The sequence below is a fragment of the Ambystoma mexicanum genome, chromosome 1p (genome assembly GCF_040938575.1).
Source record: "Ambystoma mexicanum isolate Mex_15411 chromosome 1p, UKY_AmexF1_1, whole genome shotgun sequence".
In the NCBI taxonomy this organism is placed as follows: Eukaryota; Metazoa; Chordata; class Amphibia; order Caudata; family Ambystomatidae; genus Ambystoma; species Ambystoma mexicanum.
The window spans coordinates 556,772,068-556,789,383 of record NC_090921.1 but is presented as its reverse complement, the minus strand read 5'-3'; the positions used below and the strand labels follow the sequence as shown (position 1 = coordinate 556,789,383).

General features: G+C 48.1%; 1 protein-coding gene across 1 annotated transcript in view; it reads left to right on the top strand.

The window, feature by feature from the left end:
• Positions 1-17,316, top strand: part of REXO1 (RNA exonuclease 1 homolog) — a 1,041,135-nt gene that overhangs the window by 710,363 nt on the left and 313,456 nt on the right. Inside the window, exon 10 of the mRNA XM_069649491.1 lies at positions 1,395-1,508. Within this exon, the coding sequence (XP_069505592.1) occupies positions 1,395-1,508 (114 nt within the window). The remainder of the gene's footprint in view (positions 1-1,394; positions 1,509-17,316) is intronic.

Sequence of the window (17,316 nt, the reverse complement as noted above, 5' to 3'; positions counted from 1 at the left end):
TACTTTGGCGTTGATTGGTCCCACCAACTCAAGGGGAGAAGTCGTCCTGACTATATGAATTTGGAGTTTCAGCACAGCAGCAGGGCTTCACCGGGCAAACCAACGGTCGAGGAATTGCAGCAGGCGTCCTCTTTAAGTGGTCGACTCTGCCTTCCAAGCCAAAAGCCTCGCCTTTTAATCAGTTCTCTCCCTTTCATTGCAGCCTAGCTGTCAGTCACCCAGCAGGGTGGCTGTCCATGCCGGACAGTCAGCCGGCCAATCACTACATAGTGCATTTGGGTCTCCCTGGAGACTAAACACAGGGAGTTTCGGGCACCTCCCTCCCTTCCTGCCCACCCCAAACACCTTGGAGCCAGAGGCGGGCTTCACTCGTGAATCCCGCCAAAGGCAAAGCGAACAATGAGACCAAACCTGTTTTGTCGCGCAGAGTAAATCTCAAGAAGGACCTTTCCTCAAAGAAATGGCGAAAAAAGTAGACTGGGTCCATTTTGACAAAAATTGCACCTTTGGGTGCTTTACTGCAGCTGAGGGCACAGCCTGCGGTAAATGCACACCACTGCAGTTAAAATGAAAACACTGCTACCAGCCATTCAGTAAGGAAAGGGTAACATAAAATTGTTACATGAGAAGCTAGACAAATGGGAATACTAGGTAACCCCTCCAGCACCCTATTGTAAGATAGTGTGTGCTGGGTCTAGAAAGTTATAAATGTAAGTAAAGTCAATTTCACTTCACTGCTCTGGGAAACAGTAGTTTATCCCAGAGAAAGTATTTAAACCTTTGGGAAATCTGAAAGACTTCCCTGTGACACTGCACTGACGGTGCTATGTGACACAATGTCAAAAATGATGCTTATTGAGTTTGTCAGACTCCACAACCAAAAGAAACGGTGTTAAAAATCACATTAAAATGCATGAGAGAGTGGGGAAAAAGGGTCTCACTCTCTCCAGGTAAAAAAATCAAGTCCTCAAAATCCAGCAAAGTTGCTGGGGGTCTCTTAGGTGGAGGGAATTAGCAAATTTCTGAGATTTCTCTCTAACAGTGACTACCAATGTATCTGACATAACCACACTCAACCAAACAATTCCAGTTTGCCAATGTAAAACCCCCACCGACCACATCACTGCCCAGACCCCTAAGTGATGTACTGGTTCCCATGTACAAAATAGCATTTCAGCACCATTTTAAATGTCAAAATATTTCCCTCCATACTGTTCATGTTTTTAATGTTCGCTACATGGGTGGAGGGTGAAGGGTGGCCAGCTAGAATAGATCCGCAAAGTTACTTCTGCAATTTGCCTCACTTAGTTTCCTGCTGACCCACAAGTGCCTTTGCTTATTTCTTGAATGATCTCCTTACACTTCATGTCAGTGTTTTTATGTTCGTTTTTCAGCCTTGTGCCGGGTTTGCTGTCGCTGTGGTACCGAGTACTTTGTCTCTGTCAGTGGCAACTGTATCAGGAAGGAGGAGTGTGTCCACCATTGGGGGAGACTGCGCAGACAACGTGGTAAGTAGTCATTTGATTTTTTTGATGTATGGAGGAGGGCACCAGCTAAGATTTTAAAGTGGGAGTATTTAAGTTGATTACAAATTGGGCATAAAATAATTTTTAATGTATTCTTTCCTCCCACAGATTATTCATCTCTTTAGTTAGCAGTATTTATAGAGTACGCATATATGAAAGACATCTTGGCGCTAAAGATTGGAACAGAGAGGCTAGAAGGAAAAAGAATCTCAATGCTAGAAAAGAGGGGTCTTGAGCAAACAACGAAACTGAAGGTTGTCTTTAGTAGACCTCAGCTGCAGAGGGAGGGGGAATTTCAGAGTTTGGCTGCTGCGATCGAAAAGGAGCGGCCACCATCAGAGCGTGGTGAAACCAAGGGACAGAAATCAAGCAGGCCTCTTGCGAGCTAAATGACCACACTGGAAGATACGAAGGAAACTTAGCCTGCAGAAATTCTGCACCCAGACACTAAAAAGTCAGTTGTACTATGGACAGGGATTTAAACGATACACGTCGGGGAACAGGCAGCCAGTGAAGGGAACAGAGCATGGAGGATGTTAGGGAGGTTTTCCCAAAGTCCTACTGGCAGTACGACTTATTAAGCTATCCCAGTGGTTTGTAGATCCCCAAACTGGTATTGGTCTGTACTAGCTCAGGACCCTGGTAGAGTGGCAGAGCAGTCAGGCTTATCTTAAGAGGAAGATGTGAGCTGTAGGTAAGTACACAGAACCTAGTTAGACTGTCACAGCAGAGAAGCACTTACACTTATAGTTATATAAAAAGTATATATTCAGTATATTTACACCAGAATCACTTTAAATACTTTGTATAATAATACACATCAAAGTGCATTTTCACTTTTGTGTTTGGTCGCGGTTACATTTGTAGCTATGCTAGAAAGGAAAAAGACAATGTTATTGTATTATCGGTTATTGCGCACTCAAGCGGTTTTAAACGGTTCATACAGTAATACATTTACTCCTATCCCCTTCATACTTTTGGGACATTCCGTCCTGTGGGACGGACCCGGAGCACTTTATGTAAAAAAGCATCAAATTGAAAAATGTGTCCTTCTCTTTTTACGCAGAGTACCGCACGCGGCTGTAACCCCGGCCTTCTTAGCTTCGCATCGCCCTTCAGTCCTTTTCTTCACGCAGTCGGGGCTGGATGCACTAGCATCACTGGGAAGACCTTTTTGTTCCTGTTGTCCTTCTCTCCTGCTCCGGTTCTGCGGTCGTGTAGTCCTCGGTCTATGCCGGAGCGTCTGGGATTTGCCACTTGTTGCTCTTGCAAGCGTCGCTCCGCTAGGGCGGATCCCCATTCTCTCTGCTTGGGGTGTCTGGAACCGGGTCACGGTTGGGACTCGTATTTCTTCTGTGACTCCCTTTTGGTCCGGGCACTTCAACGTAGTCTTCGTCGGTGGGAGGAGATCTTCCAGAAGGTTCCTCCATTGCATTTCCAACTCTTCATCGACGGATAGAAGAGACGCCCAGTACGTTCCTTACTTTTCAGGGCACCCTGGCCGGGGGACTCCTTCCCGGGGTCCTCCAGGTCCAGCAGGGGCATTGAAAGCTCTGCTACCAGGGTTCTCCCTGAGGTGCCTCGCAGGCCTAATGGGCATACCAGGGATTTCTCTGAGTTTCCGTGAGTGGCCTGCCTTTACCGGATCACGATCCGAGGTTCACCAATCAGGTGCTAATAGACAGCATAGTCGTGCTGAGGCGTTGGGTACCGGAGTTCGCTCCGAGGTCCCCTTGTCAGGAGCTTCCCACACAGATACCGGGGTGCTCCCTGAGACCTCTGTGGCTTTCTGTACCGAACCACGGTTCGAGGCCCCTCTCGACAGAGCTTTTAAGACCGGACTCTGTTCCGAGGTTCCTCTTAACGAGACTAAGGTGTGTACCAACAGAACTGAGAAGCCTGTTAAGGTCTTGTCTGTGAGGTGGATTCCTGAACTTTACCGCACTTGCGGAATCACCGGTTCTGTTGAGGGGGCACAGGAAGAGGTCGTTGACCGTAACTCCTCTGTTACCGGCATTGCCAAGGTTCCTCCTTTGGAGGCTAATTCAAGGGACAGGATGTCCAGTAAACATCCAAGGCCCCATAGTACGGGCTCTGCTAAGGATCTTTGTGTCAAGGCTAAGATCTCTATCCAGTCCCCTGACCAATATGTGGAGTCAACTGCCTCATTTACACATGTGACGCAGTTCTCCTCAGATGTTCACAAAATGGCAGGCCTTCCTCCCTTGTCTACGGCGGCCATTTTGGATTTTTCCCTCACACCCACGCTATCGACAGCGGCTGCTCTGAACCTTCTTTTCGGTGGACAACCTTTTCCACGCGACAGTGTGAATCCGTTCTGCCCTTCCTATGACTGGCGTGCTTGGATGCCACTACCACATTCGGTCTCGCTTCCTCCTACATCTGCCCCATTGGTCTATGTAGACCCGGTTGGTGGCGGGCCCTCTTGGCAGCCCTCCTCACTGCGTTCATGGGGTTATGCTCCTCATGAGGCCTCTTCCCACTCCAGCGGCTAACGTCTCGTTTGGTTGGGGCGAGGGGGCCATGGGGCATAGTGTTTGGTTGGGGGTGAGGGACATGGGGCCTAGTGTTTGGTTGGGGGCGAGGGGGCCATGGGGCCTAGTGTTAGGTTGGGGGTGAGGGGGCCATGGGGAATAGTGTTTGGTTGGGGGTGAGGGACATGGGGCATAGTGTTTGGTTGGGGGTGAGGGAGCCATGGGGCATAGTGTTAGGTTGGGGGTGAGGGGGCCATGGGGAATAGTGTTTGGTTGGGGGTGAGGGACATGGGGCCTAGTGTTTGGTTGGGGGCGAGGGGGCCATGGGGCCTAGTGTTAGGTTGGGGGTGAGGGGGCCATGGGGAATAGTGTTTGGTTGGGGGTGAGGGAGCCATGGGGCATAGTGTTGCACTTCAAGAGTGAACCCAATAATAAAGCTAAAACAGGCACAGTTAGATGTACATCCTTTGCTTTTTTGAGGAAACCTGACTCAACGAAGGCCATACTCCTCTTGGGCAACCCAAACAGCAAACTATAGCAGTCTAAAATAACAGAATGTCCAATCGTAGGTCAATAAAATATATATAATTTAATTAAACAGACGATATACAATAACTAAATTGAAATAAATTATAACAATGGAAAACGTGTAGTACAAAATGTACGTTTGATATGCAATAAAAAGTTACCCCTCAAAAACATATATTCTTTTTCCATGTGTTTAATACAAATTGGGAGTTGAAAAAGCCTCCTGCCCCGCCTACCGCCCCGCCCACATTTACTTTTCGGCCCACTATAGCCCTCTGGTAAGGTACTTTCGGCCCTCTGTCAAAAGTAGTTGTGCACCCCTGCCCTAGGGGAACGAGGGGAGGGCTTCTACTCTAGTCTGTTTACGGTGCCAAAACCCAACCAGGCTTGACCTTTCCCAGTTCAACCTTTCTCTGCCCCAAGAGCAATTCAAGGTGATTACGCCCTGCCAAATAAAGTCCTCTCTTCAGAAGGGCGACTGGCTCAGCGGTGTGGACCTTCAGGATACTTATATGCATATCCTGATTTGGAGCCTGCATCGGAAATATCTGCGGTTCTGCTTGGGAGAGGAGCACTACCAGTTTCGAGTGCTCTCTTTTGGTCCCCTCTCAGCGCTGTGTGTCTACACAAAGATGTCAGTCGTCGCAGCCTTTTAAGACTACAGGGTATTCATGTGTATCCTGGCTTCTGCACAGCCCTTGTCCGGTGAAAGCCTTGAGCAATCTTCACTCTCTCCTTCAGCTCCTGCTCAGTCTTGGGCTGTCAGTAAACTGGCGGAAATCCTCCATGACAATCTCTCAGGACCTGATATTCCATGGTTTCCGTTGGAACACGATCGACTGCAGAGTGTACTTGACGGTAGACAGGATGGCAGATCTGTTAATCACGTGTCAAGTCTTCATTTAGTCTGAAAGCATGTCCGCCTGGTGGTTCCAGAGGCGTTTGGGCCTCATGGCCTCTTGCGTTCTTGCTCTTCCCCTTGTGCGTCTCAAGATGCGACTTACGCAGTTGGCTCTTCGGAGCTCCTGGCTTCAGGCAGTGGACTCAAACACCAAAATGGTTACGGTTCCACCCTGCATGATGATAGATCTCTTATGGTGGTCGTCTTCCAGCAATCTGTATGTGGGTGCGCCTTTTCAGGAGCCCTGCCCTCAGGTGACCATTACGACAGACTCCTCCCTTATCAGGTGGGGTGCGACGATGAATCATCTTCAGGTTTTCGACCTATGGTCGCCGCAGGACAGACAATTTCACATAAATGATCTGGAGCTTCTGGCGATTTTCTTGGCGCTCAAAGCTTTCAAGTGCGGGATTGTGAACAAAGTGGTCCGCATCCGCACGGACAATGCGGTATCCATGTTTTATGTCAACAAGCAGGGGGGTACCAGGTCACCTCCCCTTGTAGATCTAGCCATTCAGATTTGGGCATGGGCCATTCAGCACAGTGTTTGGCTGTTGGCGGTACACATTCCGGGCCAACTGAATGTAACGGCACATTCTCTGTCGGCAAGCGGTGGTCCGCTACGATTGGGAGCTGAACACAGAGATACTCTCCAACCTCTTTCGCCATTGGGGCACTCCAGTAGTGGACCTCTTGCAACCTCATCGAACAGGAAACTTCCTCTTTATGCTTCCAGGAACAGGCACGGAGCCTCTTCCCTGGGGGATGCTCTCGAGATTCTGTGGCACAATATGAGGGCCTATGCCCTCCCGCCTCGTCCTCTGAATCACTGGGCGCTAAGCAAGCTCAGGAACACATGGAATTGCACTCTCCTGTTCATAGCCCCGTGGTGGCCAGCCAGATTCTGGTTTTCAGAGCTTCAGCATCTGTCAGTCTGTTCGCCGATCAGGTTTCTGCTGATTCCCAATCTGCTTCACCAGAGCTATCGGCGGATGTGGCACCCCTCCCCACAATCGTTCAGCTTGGCGGCCTGGTGCCCAAGTCCAAATCTTTAGAAAGATTCAATTTGTCTGTGGATAATATGCGTATCATCCAGGCAGCTAGAAAACCTTCGACCAGGTCTCAGTATAGGAGCAAATGACTCAATTTCTGTCACTGGTGTTTAGCAAAAAAGCTAGACCCCAGAGAAGCTACCATCGACACACAGCTGTCCTTAGTTTCTCATCTGGCAGCTTCGACATGCATGTCTTGTCTTGCATGATTTGTCGGCTATTGCCGCTTACCTGTCTTCGGACTCTTGGTCTTTTTCTGTGACAAACCCTGTCATTAAAAGGCACTTTGCAGGTCTATTGCATCTGTATCCACCTGTGCGTAACCCGCATCCTAAGTAGGACCTTAATGTGGTTCTTGCTGCTTTATCCCATAAACCCTTTGAGCCCATGGCTACGGTGGATTTGAAATTCCTTTCGTGGAAAATGGCTTTTCTGATTGTGGTGACTTCGGCAAGGCGTGTAAGTGAGCTTTAAACCTTGTAGGTAGTACATCCATTCCTCACCTTTCACAAGGATAAGGTTGTTCTTCGGACCAATCCTCCTTTCCTTCCAAAGGTGGTATCCAATTGTTATCTGAACCAGTCTATTTCCTTACCAGTTTGAACGGGCCTCCGATGACGAGAGGGTTCTGCATAATTTGGATGTAAGTCGAGCTCTAAAGTTTTATTTGGACAGAACATCTAATCTTCTGAGCTCTTCCCAGGTCTTGGTGACCTTCGGTGACCGGAAGGAAAGCCGGCCTCGAAAGCAACTATCTCCCGATGGATTGCTTCTTGTATCTCTGAGGCGTATACCATTCAGGGCCTTCAGCCTATGAGGGGAATTCATGCCCATTTTGTGCGGGGCAAGGCAGCTGCCATTTCCTTACAAAAATATGTTCCCTGGAAAACCCATTGCCAAAGCAGCTACGTGGGCTTCCCCATCAGCTTTTGTGAAACATTACTGCTTAGACCTGACCTGCAGGGCTGATGCTCAGTTCGGCCTAGCTGTTCTCAAAAACCTCTTTCAGTTAAGGAGCTCCATCCACCTGTTATCTTGTAAGGAGTGCTTGGTAATCTCCCAAAAGTATGGAGGAAAGGGGACAGAACGTAGAGTATAACCAAGTAGGGACTACCTTACTCCTAGTCCATAGTCCCCTTTCCTCCATACGCCAGCTCGCCGTTCCCTCTAATAAGTATTGTCTATTATTACTTAAATGGTCTCAGACCCGGTGATAAAAAAGGACTGAAGGGAAATGTATAAGTGGCGGATCTAAGGAGGGCGGGGTTACAGCCGCGTGCGGTACCCCGTGTAAAAAGAGGACACCTTTTTCAATTTGATGCTTTTTTACAAAAAACTGCTCCGGTCCCGTCTCATAGGATGGAATGTCCCAAAAGTATGGAGGAAAGGGGACTATGGACTAGGAGTAAGGTAGTCACTATGGTGAGCAACTTTGTTATGCTCTCCAAACACATATAGTAAAGTCACTGAAAGGGGGATACATGGTTAGTGTAACATAAGCTTAGTTCAAGGTTCTAGAGATTGTTTCTTTGCCTAGTAAGTCCTTTAAGACCAAGAACACAACCCTAGCTAAAGGCAGGTCGGAGAGGGCTTGAAGTCTTGACAAGCAGCGAATTACGAAGAGTTCCTGTGGATTTCTTCCAGTTTCTAGTGTTATTGAAGCAGCAAGTTAACTACTAACAAGGGAGACTGTAAAACGGACTTGACCAGGAGACACAAGCAGTGGCTTGGGTCTGCTGTAAGTGGGGGTTGCCCTGGACACCTCTTCTTGGACTCCAACGCTCTGGAGCGACTTCTTGGAATCAGGTAAGCAATACCTTTTTCTCCACAGTACCTCAGTTCATTTTCGTGCTGGATGCTCCACGATGTTGCAACTCTGGACCACGACCTGCGGGTTCCTTGATCTGATGACTGAAGGCAGGACAATGGTCGGGATCTCATTGGAGCAGTCTCGAGGGAGGACCAGTAGAACGACTTTCAGCAACTTCTGGGGTCGCTCTGTGGTTTTGGCACTTTTTCTGCAGCACCAACAAAGGAAACGGATTGCCCGGCCAATCTTCTTCACTCCATGCAGTCCCACGCTCTGTTGGGGTCTGTGCGAGTTGGATCGGTTCTCTGGAGTGTCCTTACGGGTCCAGCAAAGATTTGAACAGATTCAGCCCTTCCACAACGATGCACTCGAAATGGACAGCCGGTCTCCTGGTATTGGGGTTACGCAGCTCTCGAAACTCCTAGGATCTTGGGAAATGGCGTTTTTCAAAGTTTGTCTTGGGACTGGTTGTTCCCACCAGCCAAAGGGAAGGAGTCCTAGTCGGAGCTCCTTTGTCGCACAGAAAACGGAGTCAGGACAGCAGTGGTTGCGTTAGTGTTGCAAAGGCTCTGTAGGCATCTCTGGTCGTCTTCTTCTTCAGTGGTCGACATGCTTTTCACTCCAGAAGCCTCACCTTTTATACAGGTCCAGCACACACTCCTCTGCAATCTCTCTCTGCATTTTACAGAAAGGGCAGTTTGGCTGTGCAACCAGGACAGCCAGACCACCCTGTGGGAGCTTGACCTATTCAGGCACTCTGGCAGACAAAGGACATGGGTGTGAGTGGAAAACTCCTCTCCCACTTCCTGCCTGCCGAGACAATCCGGAGCCTAGGCAGGGATACCCAAGGGTTCCCGCCAAAGGAAAAACACACACGCAGACCTCGCTCTCCCTGAATGGTAGAAGGGCTAACAAAGAACAACCATGCTAGTAATGGCGTAAAAAGGGAGGCCCCAAGTTGGTACTTTGGTGCCCCTATTTTGCACTACCAGGTCTACCATATACCGTGCCTGCGGTATTGAAAAAAAATACACAATAGTTGGTAGAACACGTCCATTGCCACCAGCCATAACTAGGTGTTTGTCTGTGTCTAAAAAGTCACAGGAGCAGAGAGAAGGGGGATACTAGGTATCCCTTTGCCAGGGCGTGTGTGCCAAACTGACAATAGAGCTTTGGGAGGCATACTAAGTATATCTCTATGCTTAAGAACTTTAGCATATAGAAAAATAATCTTGAAGGAGGACCCTAAGGAGCTGTGTGCTGCAGTTTGTAAAATCACAGATGCCTTTAAGAGCTATGGAGCAGACAGACTCCATAGTACAGGTAGAATACAAAGAATAGATTTCCAAAAGACAGGGACCACAAGAATGAATGAATGAGAGGAAAAAGGATCCACTCATTCAGTATTGAAAGAGAAAGGTTCAGCAAGAAGTGCTGGAGGTCTCACTAGGAGAGGGGATGAAGCATAACAATGATAAATCTCCCTAATGGGAAATATGCAAACCATAAACACCTGTGGCGAGACAAGCTTCCAGGTTTTGAAGCAGTTGCAGATGGTGAATAAGGTGCAGGGGTTGGACAAGAAAGAGTTACAGTAGTCTGTGCAACTTAGGACAAGGGCAGCGACAACTGAAGCACCAAGATGGCAAGGAAAAAAACAGAGTACCTTTTCGAAGGACTTTAAGCTGGTAGTGACCAGCCTGGCAGATGGAGAGAACTTGTGCTGCTGTGGACTGTGAGGCAGAGATTTTAAAGCCAAGGTTTTTCACCACTGACACAGGAGTGGGAAGAGTGCCAAGTTCAGGGGGCCAGAAGGAAGAGATCCAAAGGGAAGAGGAAGGGGAAATGGAAGAAGCAGAGTGGGGAGCCAACCACCAATACCTTGGTCTCGTCACCATTCAATTTAAGCCAGTTGCTACTCATCCTACCTCCGCCAAGCCACCCGTAAACTGAGGCGCTGTGTCCAGTGAAGTAGCACATAGAAAAACAAACTTTCAGACACACAGAAAATTAATACATATGCAATTTAAAAAATCCATATACTCCATAAGTACTACATTTAAAAATACAATTACACTTCAAGAAAGACCCAAAGTCGGTCAAGGTAAGTAATGGACCTAATGACGATTTCGGAAATGCTAAGCAAATTCAGCAGAGGCACAGCCCAGTGGTAAATGCTTAGAGCAGCAGCTGCTCAAGGTATGTAAGAAACCCTGTACTTTTCAGAGGGGCTACATGCAACTCAAAAGGCAAGTATTAACTCGGACTGTTTTAGGTCTGTATAAAGCAGATCAGGGAAAGTAACACCCTATGGTACACTTTAAGGAGAACACATGTTATAAAACCTATTGGTAAGCTTTTACACTCATTCAGTTGAGAAATTATCAAACGGTGCCAGCACTTATTAATTTTCAGAAGGGGGGAAACGCTGTCCAAAGCAATTTATATTCTTTTTAGAGGGCACACTGCAACTCAAAGGTAGTATAACTGAAGGACACTTTGTAACTACTTCTTTCACAGAGATGCAGTTACCACACGAATTCTTTCAGCAAGTAAGCACATTTACACTTGTTATACTTTTCAAGACAGAAGCCTTTTCTTATCCAGTCATTCCCTAGTCTATTGCATGAGTTCTCTGAGGCAGAAGAGGGACCCTTGTGGTCTAGTTGCCAGCTGTAGGCAGTTTGAGATGGGTTTCAGTTGCAGGAACGTCAAAGTTCCATAGGAGATCTTCTTAAACAAGTATTCACTTTCAGAGTTAGTGTTCAGGGACTTCTCAGAAGACTGTGTTCCAGCAAAAGGCCTGGGCAAGTGGTGTGGGCAAACTCCCACCACATGAATCACCCACTCAGCCTCACAGGATGCACACCAGACTTAAGATAAGTAATACCCAATCCCACTCAGTTCCTAAGGAGAAAATAAGAGCTACGGAGTCGATGCCTTCAGGATGCAGCAGCACAGGACCCGGTCCCTGGATTCTTGCACTGGTGACAAAATAACTGGAAACTGGATGGGAACTTGCAGCAGCAGTCGTCTGGGGAGGCTTCCAGCAAAGTTTTCTTCACGGATTCTCGCAGCTCTGTGAATTTAGCACCTTTTTACAGCAGCCAGATCAAGAACTAATATCGTTGGTCGGATTTGTCTTCACTCTCTCGGTCCTGCACTCTGTTGAGGGGACTTCGGGTATTCACATTGTTTCTCTGGAGAGCCAGAAGGAGGCCACCAAATTGTCAGACAGATTTGGACTTTGGAAGACCATGCACCACACAATGAGTCGAGGTCCGAGGGTATTGGGGGTATTGCAGCCCAGCTAGGTTCGGAGTAAGTCATGGGATGGCTGAAAATGCATGTCATCTTGAGCCTCATGGATCACACTAACCTCTGGGTAAGAGTTGTCGCATTCGGGACCCCCAGGTCGATTTGAAGGAAGGGATACATCAGACTCTGGTTACACAGCAGGCTCTCTGGTCACTGGACATCGCTACAGCCGTTTTCGGTTTCAGCTCCAGTGGTCGACTTGTCAGCAGCTTTCAGGTTCGGAGTATTTATCAGGAACTACAGCACAACATCTGCAATATCCCCCTGCAGTTTACATAAAGAGGCGGTCTGGCTGTCCAATCGGGATAGCCAGCCCCCCACTGGGAGTTAATTCCTTTCAGGCAAGTTGGAAGACCAAGGACTGCATAGTTTTGGACTCCTCCCTCGCTTCCTGCCTTCTCAGATGAGAAATGGCGAAAAAAGGAGCCCAGCATTTTAGCATAATGCTGTCGCCCTTCTGTGCATTACCAAGGCTGATTTAGCAGCTGCGAGTAATGAGACTAAAAAGTCACTACGGTAAAACCACTTCCACCAGCCATTCAAGTAAACCTGCAATTGTATCAACATGTTACCAGGTAAGTAAGAAAGGGGATGCATTGTATCCCCCCCCTCCCGCCCCATCACTCCACATAAGGTGGGGTCCTCTGGCTCACTTATTCTAAATATAAAGGGGATGCTTGGGAATAGTAGTTCACCCAAGTACATGAAAGAGAAATGAACAGGGGAGCCCACAGGCGCAACCCAGCCTAAGCCCAAAAGTTGTAGGAAACTGACTTCAACTGTACACTATGGAGACACATACAAAGGTCACCCATAAAGAGTAAAGGACTAGGTGAGGGGGAAAAAGATTCCCCTTCAACTAGGGACCAGGGAGCATGGTCACCAAGGCCAAGCAAAATGTTTTGGGGTTGAAACAGAATATTTCTCACAAATATGAAAATGTTATGTCGGGGTAATTTCCCGGGGGCTGGCAAAGCCGTCCGCAGACCTCTGGGGTTGGGAAGGCCCCAACTCCTCCCGTGTCCCAACAGAGTATGAGGCACACACAAGAGCAAAGAGTTACTGCTGTTTATTGCACAAAACAGGCAGGGATGGGCTCACAGGTCATAGGCATCCGAGAGACCTCGCGATCATGGTGGGCTCGCAGGCCCTTTTTCTAGCTGTATGATGTGGCTACGTGCATCACCTAGGAAGACTGGCCCCAAAACCCAACGCCGTCTCGGGTTGGTTCCCAGAGTGGTAGGGTCAGTATAGGTACATATAGGAAAGTCTGTTAGTGGTGGAGGAAGGGTCAGGTGGTACGCTTGGGCCATCCCAAATAATTGCTACAAGAGAATTGTTACAATGGGGTTAGTGATTGGCTAAACTATAATGGCGTCAGTGGTGGGCCCCTCGAATTCTGATTGGTTCACCTGTGAGCCCCCAAGCCTGGGACCATCTTTGTTCCCAGCTCACGGTGTACCTGGTGCTGGCAACACAGTATGACTATGTGTCAGTGGCGGACAATGGACCGGTCTGCCTATTAGCTGGTGTGCATGTCTTTCCCAACGCTGTCAGTGTCCAATTTGTCACTTCATTGTTGCAGTGTGTGTTCCAGACGTAAGACCCCAGCGCTTCTCTGGTCCATGGGGCTTGGCATCGTATCAGGTTGGCCTGGTCACGTGTTCAGACTGTGGCTGGAGCAGAATTATGAGCATTTGATTTGTATTTCGGCTCTGGGAGCGTTTAGCAGTGGCAGGTGTAATCTTGGCACGGGGAGCGTGGCATGTAGATTGCAACATTGCGGCCTTGGCTGTGGGTTCTTGTCGGGGCTCGTTCTGCGTGATCAGCGCCTTGCAGCTTTGTCTGAGCTGCTCCGGCCTGGGGAATCTGGCTTTGCGGCCTACCTTGGCCGGGTGTATGGGTGGCGGTACATAGTCCATGTTATGGGGATCACGAGGGGCGACAGACTCGTATGCATTAGTCCATATACAGGGTTACATCTTCATGGTTTTAGTGGCGAGGAAGCGTCTGCAAGCATGTACACTAGCTCTTCTTGCGTTTCTGCGGTGCTGTAGTTGGCCTTTGTGAAAAAGCAACGATGCGTGTGAGTGGTCCTCTACGTCATAGCACTGAGTATGTTCATATTTGGATTGGTGTGTGTGTGTGTGTGTGTTCAATGTGCTTGGTGGCACGTGTGTTCCTGTCCGCTGGCTATGTCGTCATGGCATCTCTAACAATGGCGGTATTTTGTGGTTTCTGTCTAGTCGAGCTGATCCATACGGTCTGTATCGGCTTCACCTGAGGCTCCGGCACCTGGTTTGATTGACGGACAGCTTCCTTGGATGTGTGGGCCGTGGCCAGTGGATCTTGACCTCTGGGGCGGCCGTGAGTGGGTTGAATTCTTTTCGCAGTGGGTTCTTGGGTCATGACGTCCTAGGCCATGGTCTGGATGAGAATCAGGGGAATGGATCGTGCCATTTTCCCCTCAGTCCTCCTTCAGCTCATCTTGTCACCACAAAATTATGCACTCTTGTCTGTTCGTACTCTCCATACCTTTGTTATTCCGGCCAAGTGTCCGTACGGGTCCACATGATCTTCAAATGACCAGTACATATGAACACAGCCGCCACCGGGTTTGCAATAAACCCATTTCCCAACGTAGCTTTTCGGGTTCCTTGGGTTCTCAACCTTTATTGATGGGGGGTACAAGTCTGCTTCTACTATCTGTTGGCGCAGCCGTTCACATTCCTTAATAATCACATCTGTGTGTTGGTCCTCTTCAGCTGGCATTAGGACGTGCATACCAATCATTTCCTCAGCAGTACGTTTGGAACTTTCCTTCCATACTTTTATCCCCATCACAAAAGCCATTCCTAAAATTGTGCATCCTGCCATAACCTTAAGACCATCGGGGAACCAATATGGCATCCAGGACCATATATAAGAGAACCAGCTACCGTCTTTCTTCACCCCCTTTGCTGCTTCTTCCATCTTGGCATGCATCTTGGCCAGCTGGGATACTGCCTCAGATAGCGTGCCATTGTCCTCGTCGTTGGCAGGAATAAACGTGAAACACAAGCTTCCAATTCTTGCACAAACACCTCCTTCCATTGCTGTTAGGAGGTCCAGCACATATCTGTTCTGTAGGGCCACCATCCTGATCGCCCTTAACTCTTCCTTTATCGCGTTGAATCTGTTAACCGTGGAATTTGTCATCATTAGCTCCCATCTTGTAATCTGTAGCCAGTTTGCATTTGCATATGCCTGTACACCTGGATGTACGATGTAGGAAAAGAACATAGCCGCTCGGCTAAATAGTCTGTGTGCTAATGTAATGTTGCTCAGAGCAGTTTCTGACTTTCCCCACAGGTAGCTACCTGTCAGTGGTTCTCCTTGTCTTTTTACTCTTGATAGATGGGTAGTGTTGTTCCGTTGCTTTCCTCCTCCCATCTTCAGTGACTTTTTCGTCCTTTTATTTCCTTCGTCCATTTTAGGGAAGCGCTCCATGTTAACGTGTTTTTGTGGTACTACCAGTGATGGTAAGTTGATGGGTACCATGGTGCACACTCCATTCCAAAATGGTGGCAAGTTGCTGTATGTCTTCGATCCGCAGGCCCAATAGTGGTCCATCAGAAGTGCTGTTCCTGCACCCCCCCTCAGGAATCTTTATTGTTCTCTTGCAACCTTCATTTGCTCCACCGTCAACTTCTCCATCATGCTTGTAACACAGTGTTGGAGCTGTGAGTGGAAGTATTGTTATGGGTTACTCCTCTTTATCTAACCATGTCACCAGTGCTGCACTCTTTGTCCATTCCTTGTAGCATTTGTCGTTTTATTCTTGCACTGTCATCACCGGTGACTTTGCCAATGTCAACATTTTGCTTCCCACAGCTCCATCCACCTTTAGTGTACACCTTGCCACATATTAATATCAGTGACCTTTCCCAGCATCCTGGTTCTCGAGCAACTTCTTTTGCGTAGCACTCGCATGGTAGCTAATTCAGTGTAACTTCTGTCAGTCCTTTGTCGGGTCCATCTGTTATGTATTCAGTACAAAAAAGAAGGTGGGTGAGGCGCGCACTCCCGGTCCTGGTCAATTAAACCTGTTGCAAAAAATAGGTAGCTGGGTCACATCCCAAAATGGACAAATATTCACAGGGTTAGATCCCTTCTGCTGAAAATCAGGTACTCAGTAATAACAGGGTTAGATCCCTCAGCTGCAGTTCTGTGGTCTGTGGTTGTTCTCCTCCTAGCGCTTTCTTATCTCAAATAATCATCAGGGAGGCTGTTAAGCAGGTGTGTCTAATTAGACTCAAAGGATTCTGGTAGCTGTAGTGAAAAAAGTTTTTTTCTGTTCAGGTTGCCAGCAACCGACACCCCTCCAAAGCACAAGTCCTTCCCAAATTTGGGGGAGGGGAGAGAACCATCTTTATGATTCTCCAAAGTGGGGCACAGTCACCCCGTGGCGCTGCCTCTGGAGCCCGGGACTCCCATAGCATTCAGTACAAAAAAGGTGGGTGAGGCGCGCACTCCCGGTCCTGGTCAATTGAACCTGTTGCAAAAAATAGGTAGCTGGGTCACATCCCAAAATGGACAAATATTCACAGGGTTAGATCCCTTCTGCTGAAAATCAGGTACTCAGTATTAACAGGGTTAGATCCCTTGCTGCAAATCAGGTAGTCAGTATTAACAGTGTTAGATCCCTTGCTGCAAATCAGGTAGTCAGTATTAACAGGGTTAGATCCCTCAGCTGCAGTTCTGTGGTCTGTGGTTGTTCTCCTCCTAGCGCTTTCTTATCTCAAATAATCATCAGGGAGGCTGTTAAGCAGGTGTGTCTAATTAGACTCAAAGGATTCTGGTAGCTGTAGTGAAAAGTTTTTTTCTGTTCATGTTGCCAGCAACCAACACCCCTCCAAAGCACAAGTCCTTCCCAAATTTGGGGGAGGGGAGAGAACCATCTTTATGATTCTCCAAAGTGGGGCAGCGCCACGGGGTGACTGTGCCCCACTTTGGAGAATCATAAAGATGGTTCTCTCCCCTCCCCCAAATTTGGGAAGGACTTGTGCTTTGGAGGGGTGTCGGTTGCTGGTCACCTGAACAGAAAAGAACATTTTCACTACAGCTACCAGAATCCTTTGAGTCTAATTAGACACACCTGCTCAACAGCCTCCCTTATGATTATTTGAGATAAGAAAGCGCTATGAGGAGAACAACTACAGACCACAGAACTGCAGCTGAGGGATTTAACCCTGTTATTACTGAGTACCTGATTTGCAGCAAGGGATCTAACCCTGTTATTACTGAGTACCTGATTTGCAGCAGAAGGGATCTAACCCTGTGAATATTTGTCCATTTTGGGATTTGACCCAGCTACTTATTATATTTTTTGCAACAGGTTCAATTGACCAGGACCGGGAGTGCGCGCCTCACCCACCTTCTTTTTTGTACTGAATGCTATGGGAGTCCCGGGCTCCAGATGCAGCGCCACGGGGTGACTGTGCCCCACTTTGGAGAATCATAAAGATGGTTCTCTCCCCTCCCCCAAATTTGGGAAGGACTTGTGCTTTGGAGGGGTGTCGGTTGCTGGTCACCTGAACAGAAAAGAACATTTTCACTACAGCTACCAGAATCCTTTGAGTCTAATTAGACACACCTGCTCAACAGCCTCCTTGATGATTATTTGAGATAAGAAAGCGCTAGGAGG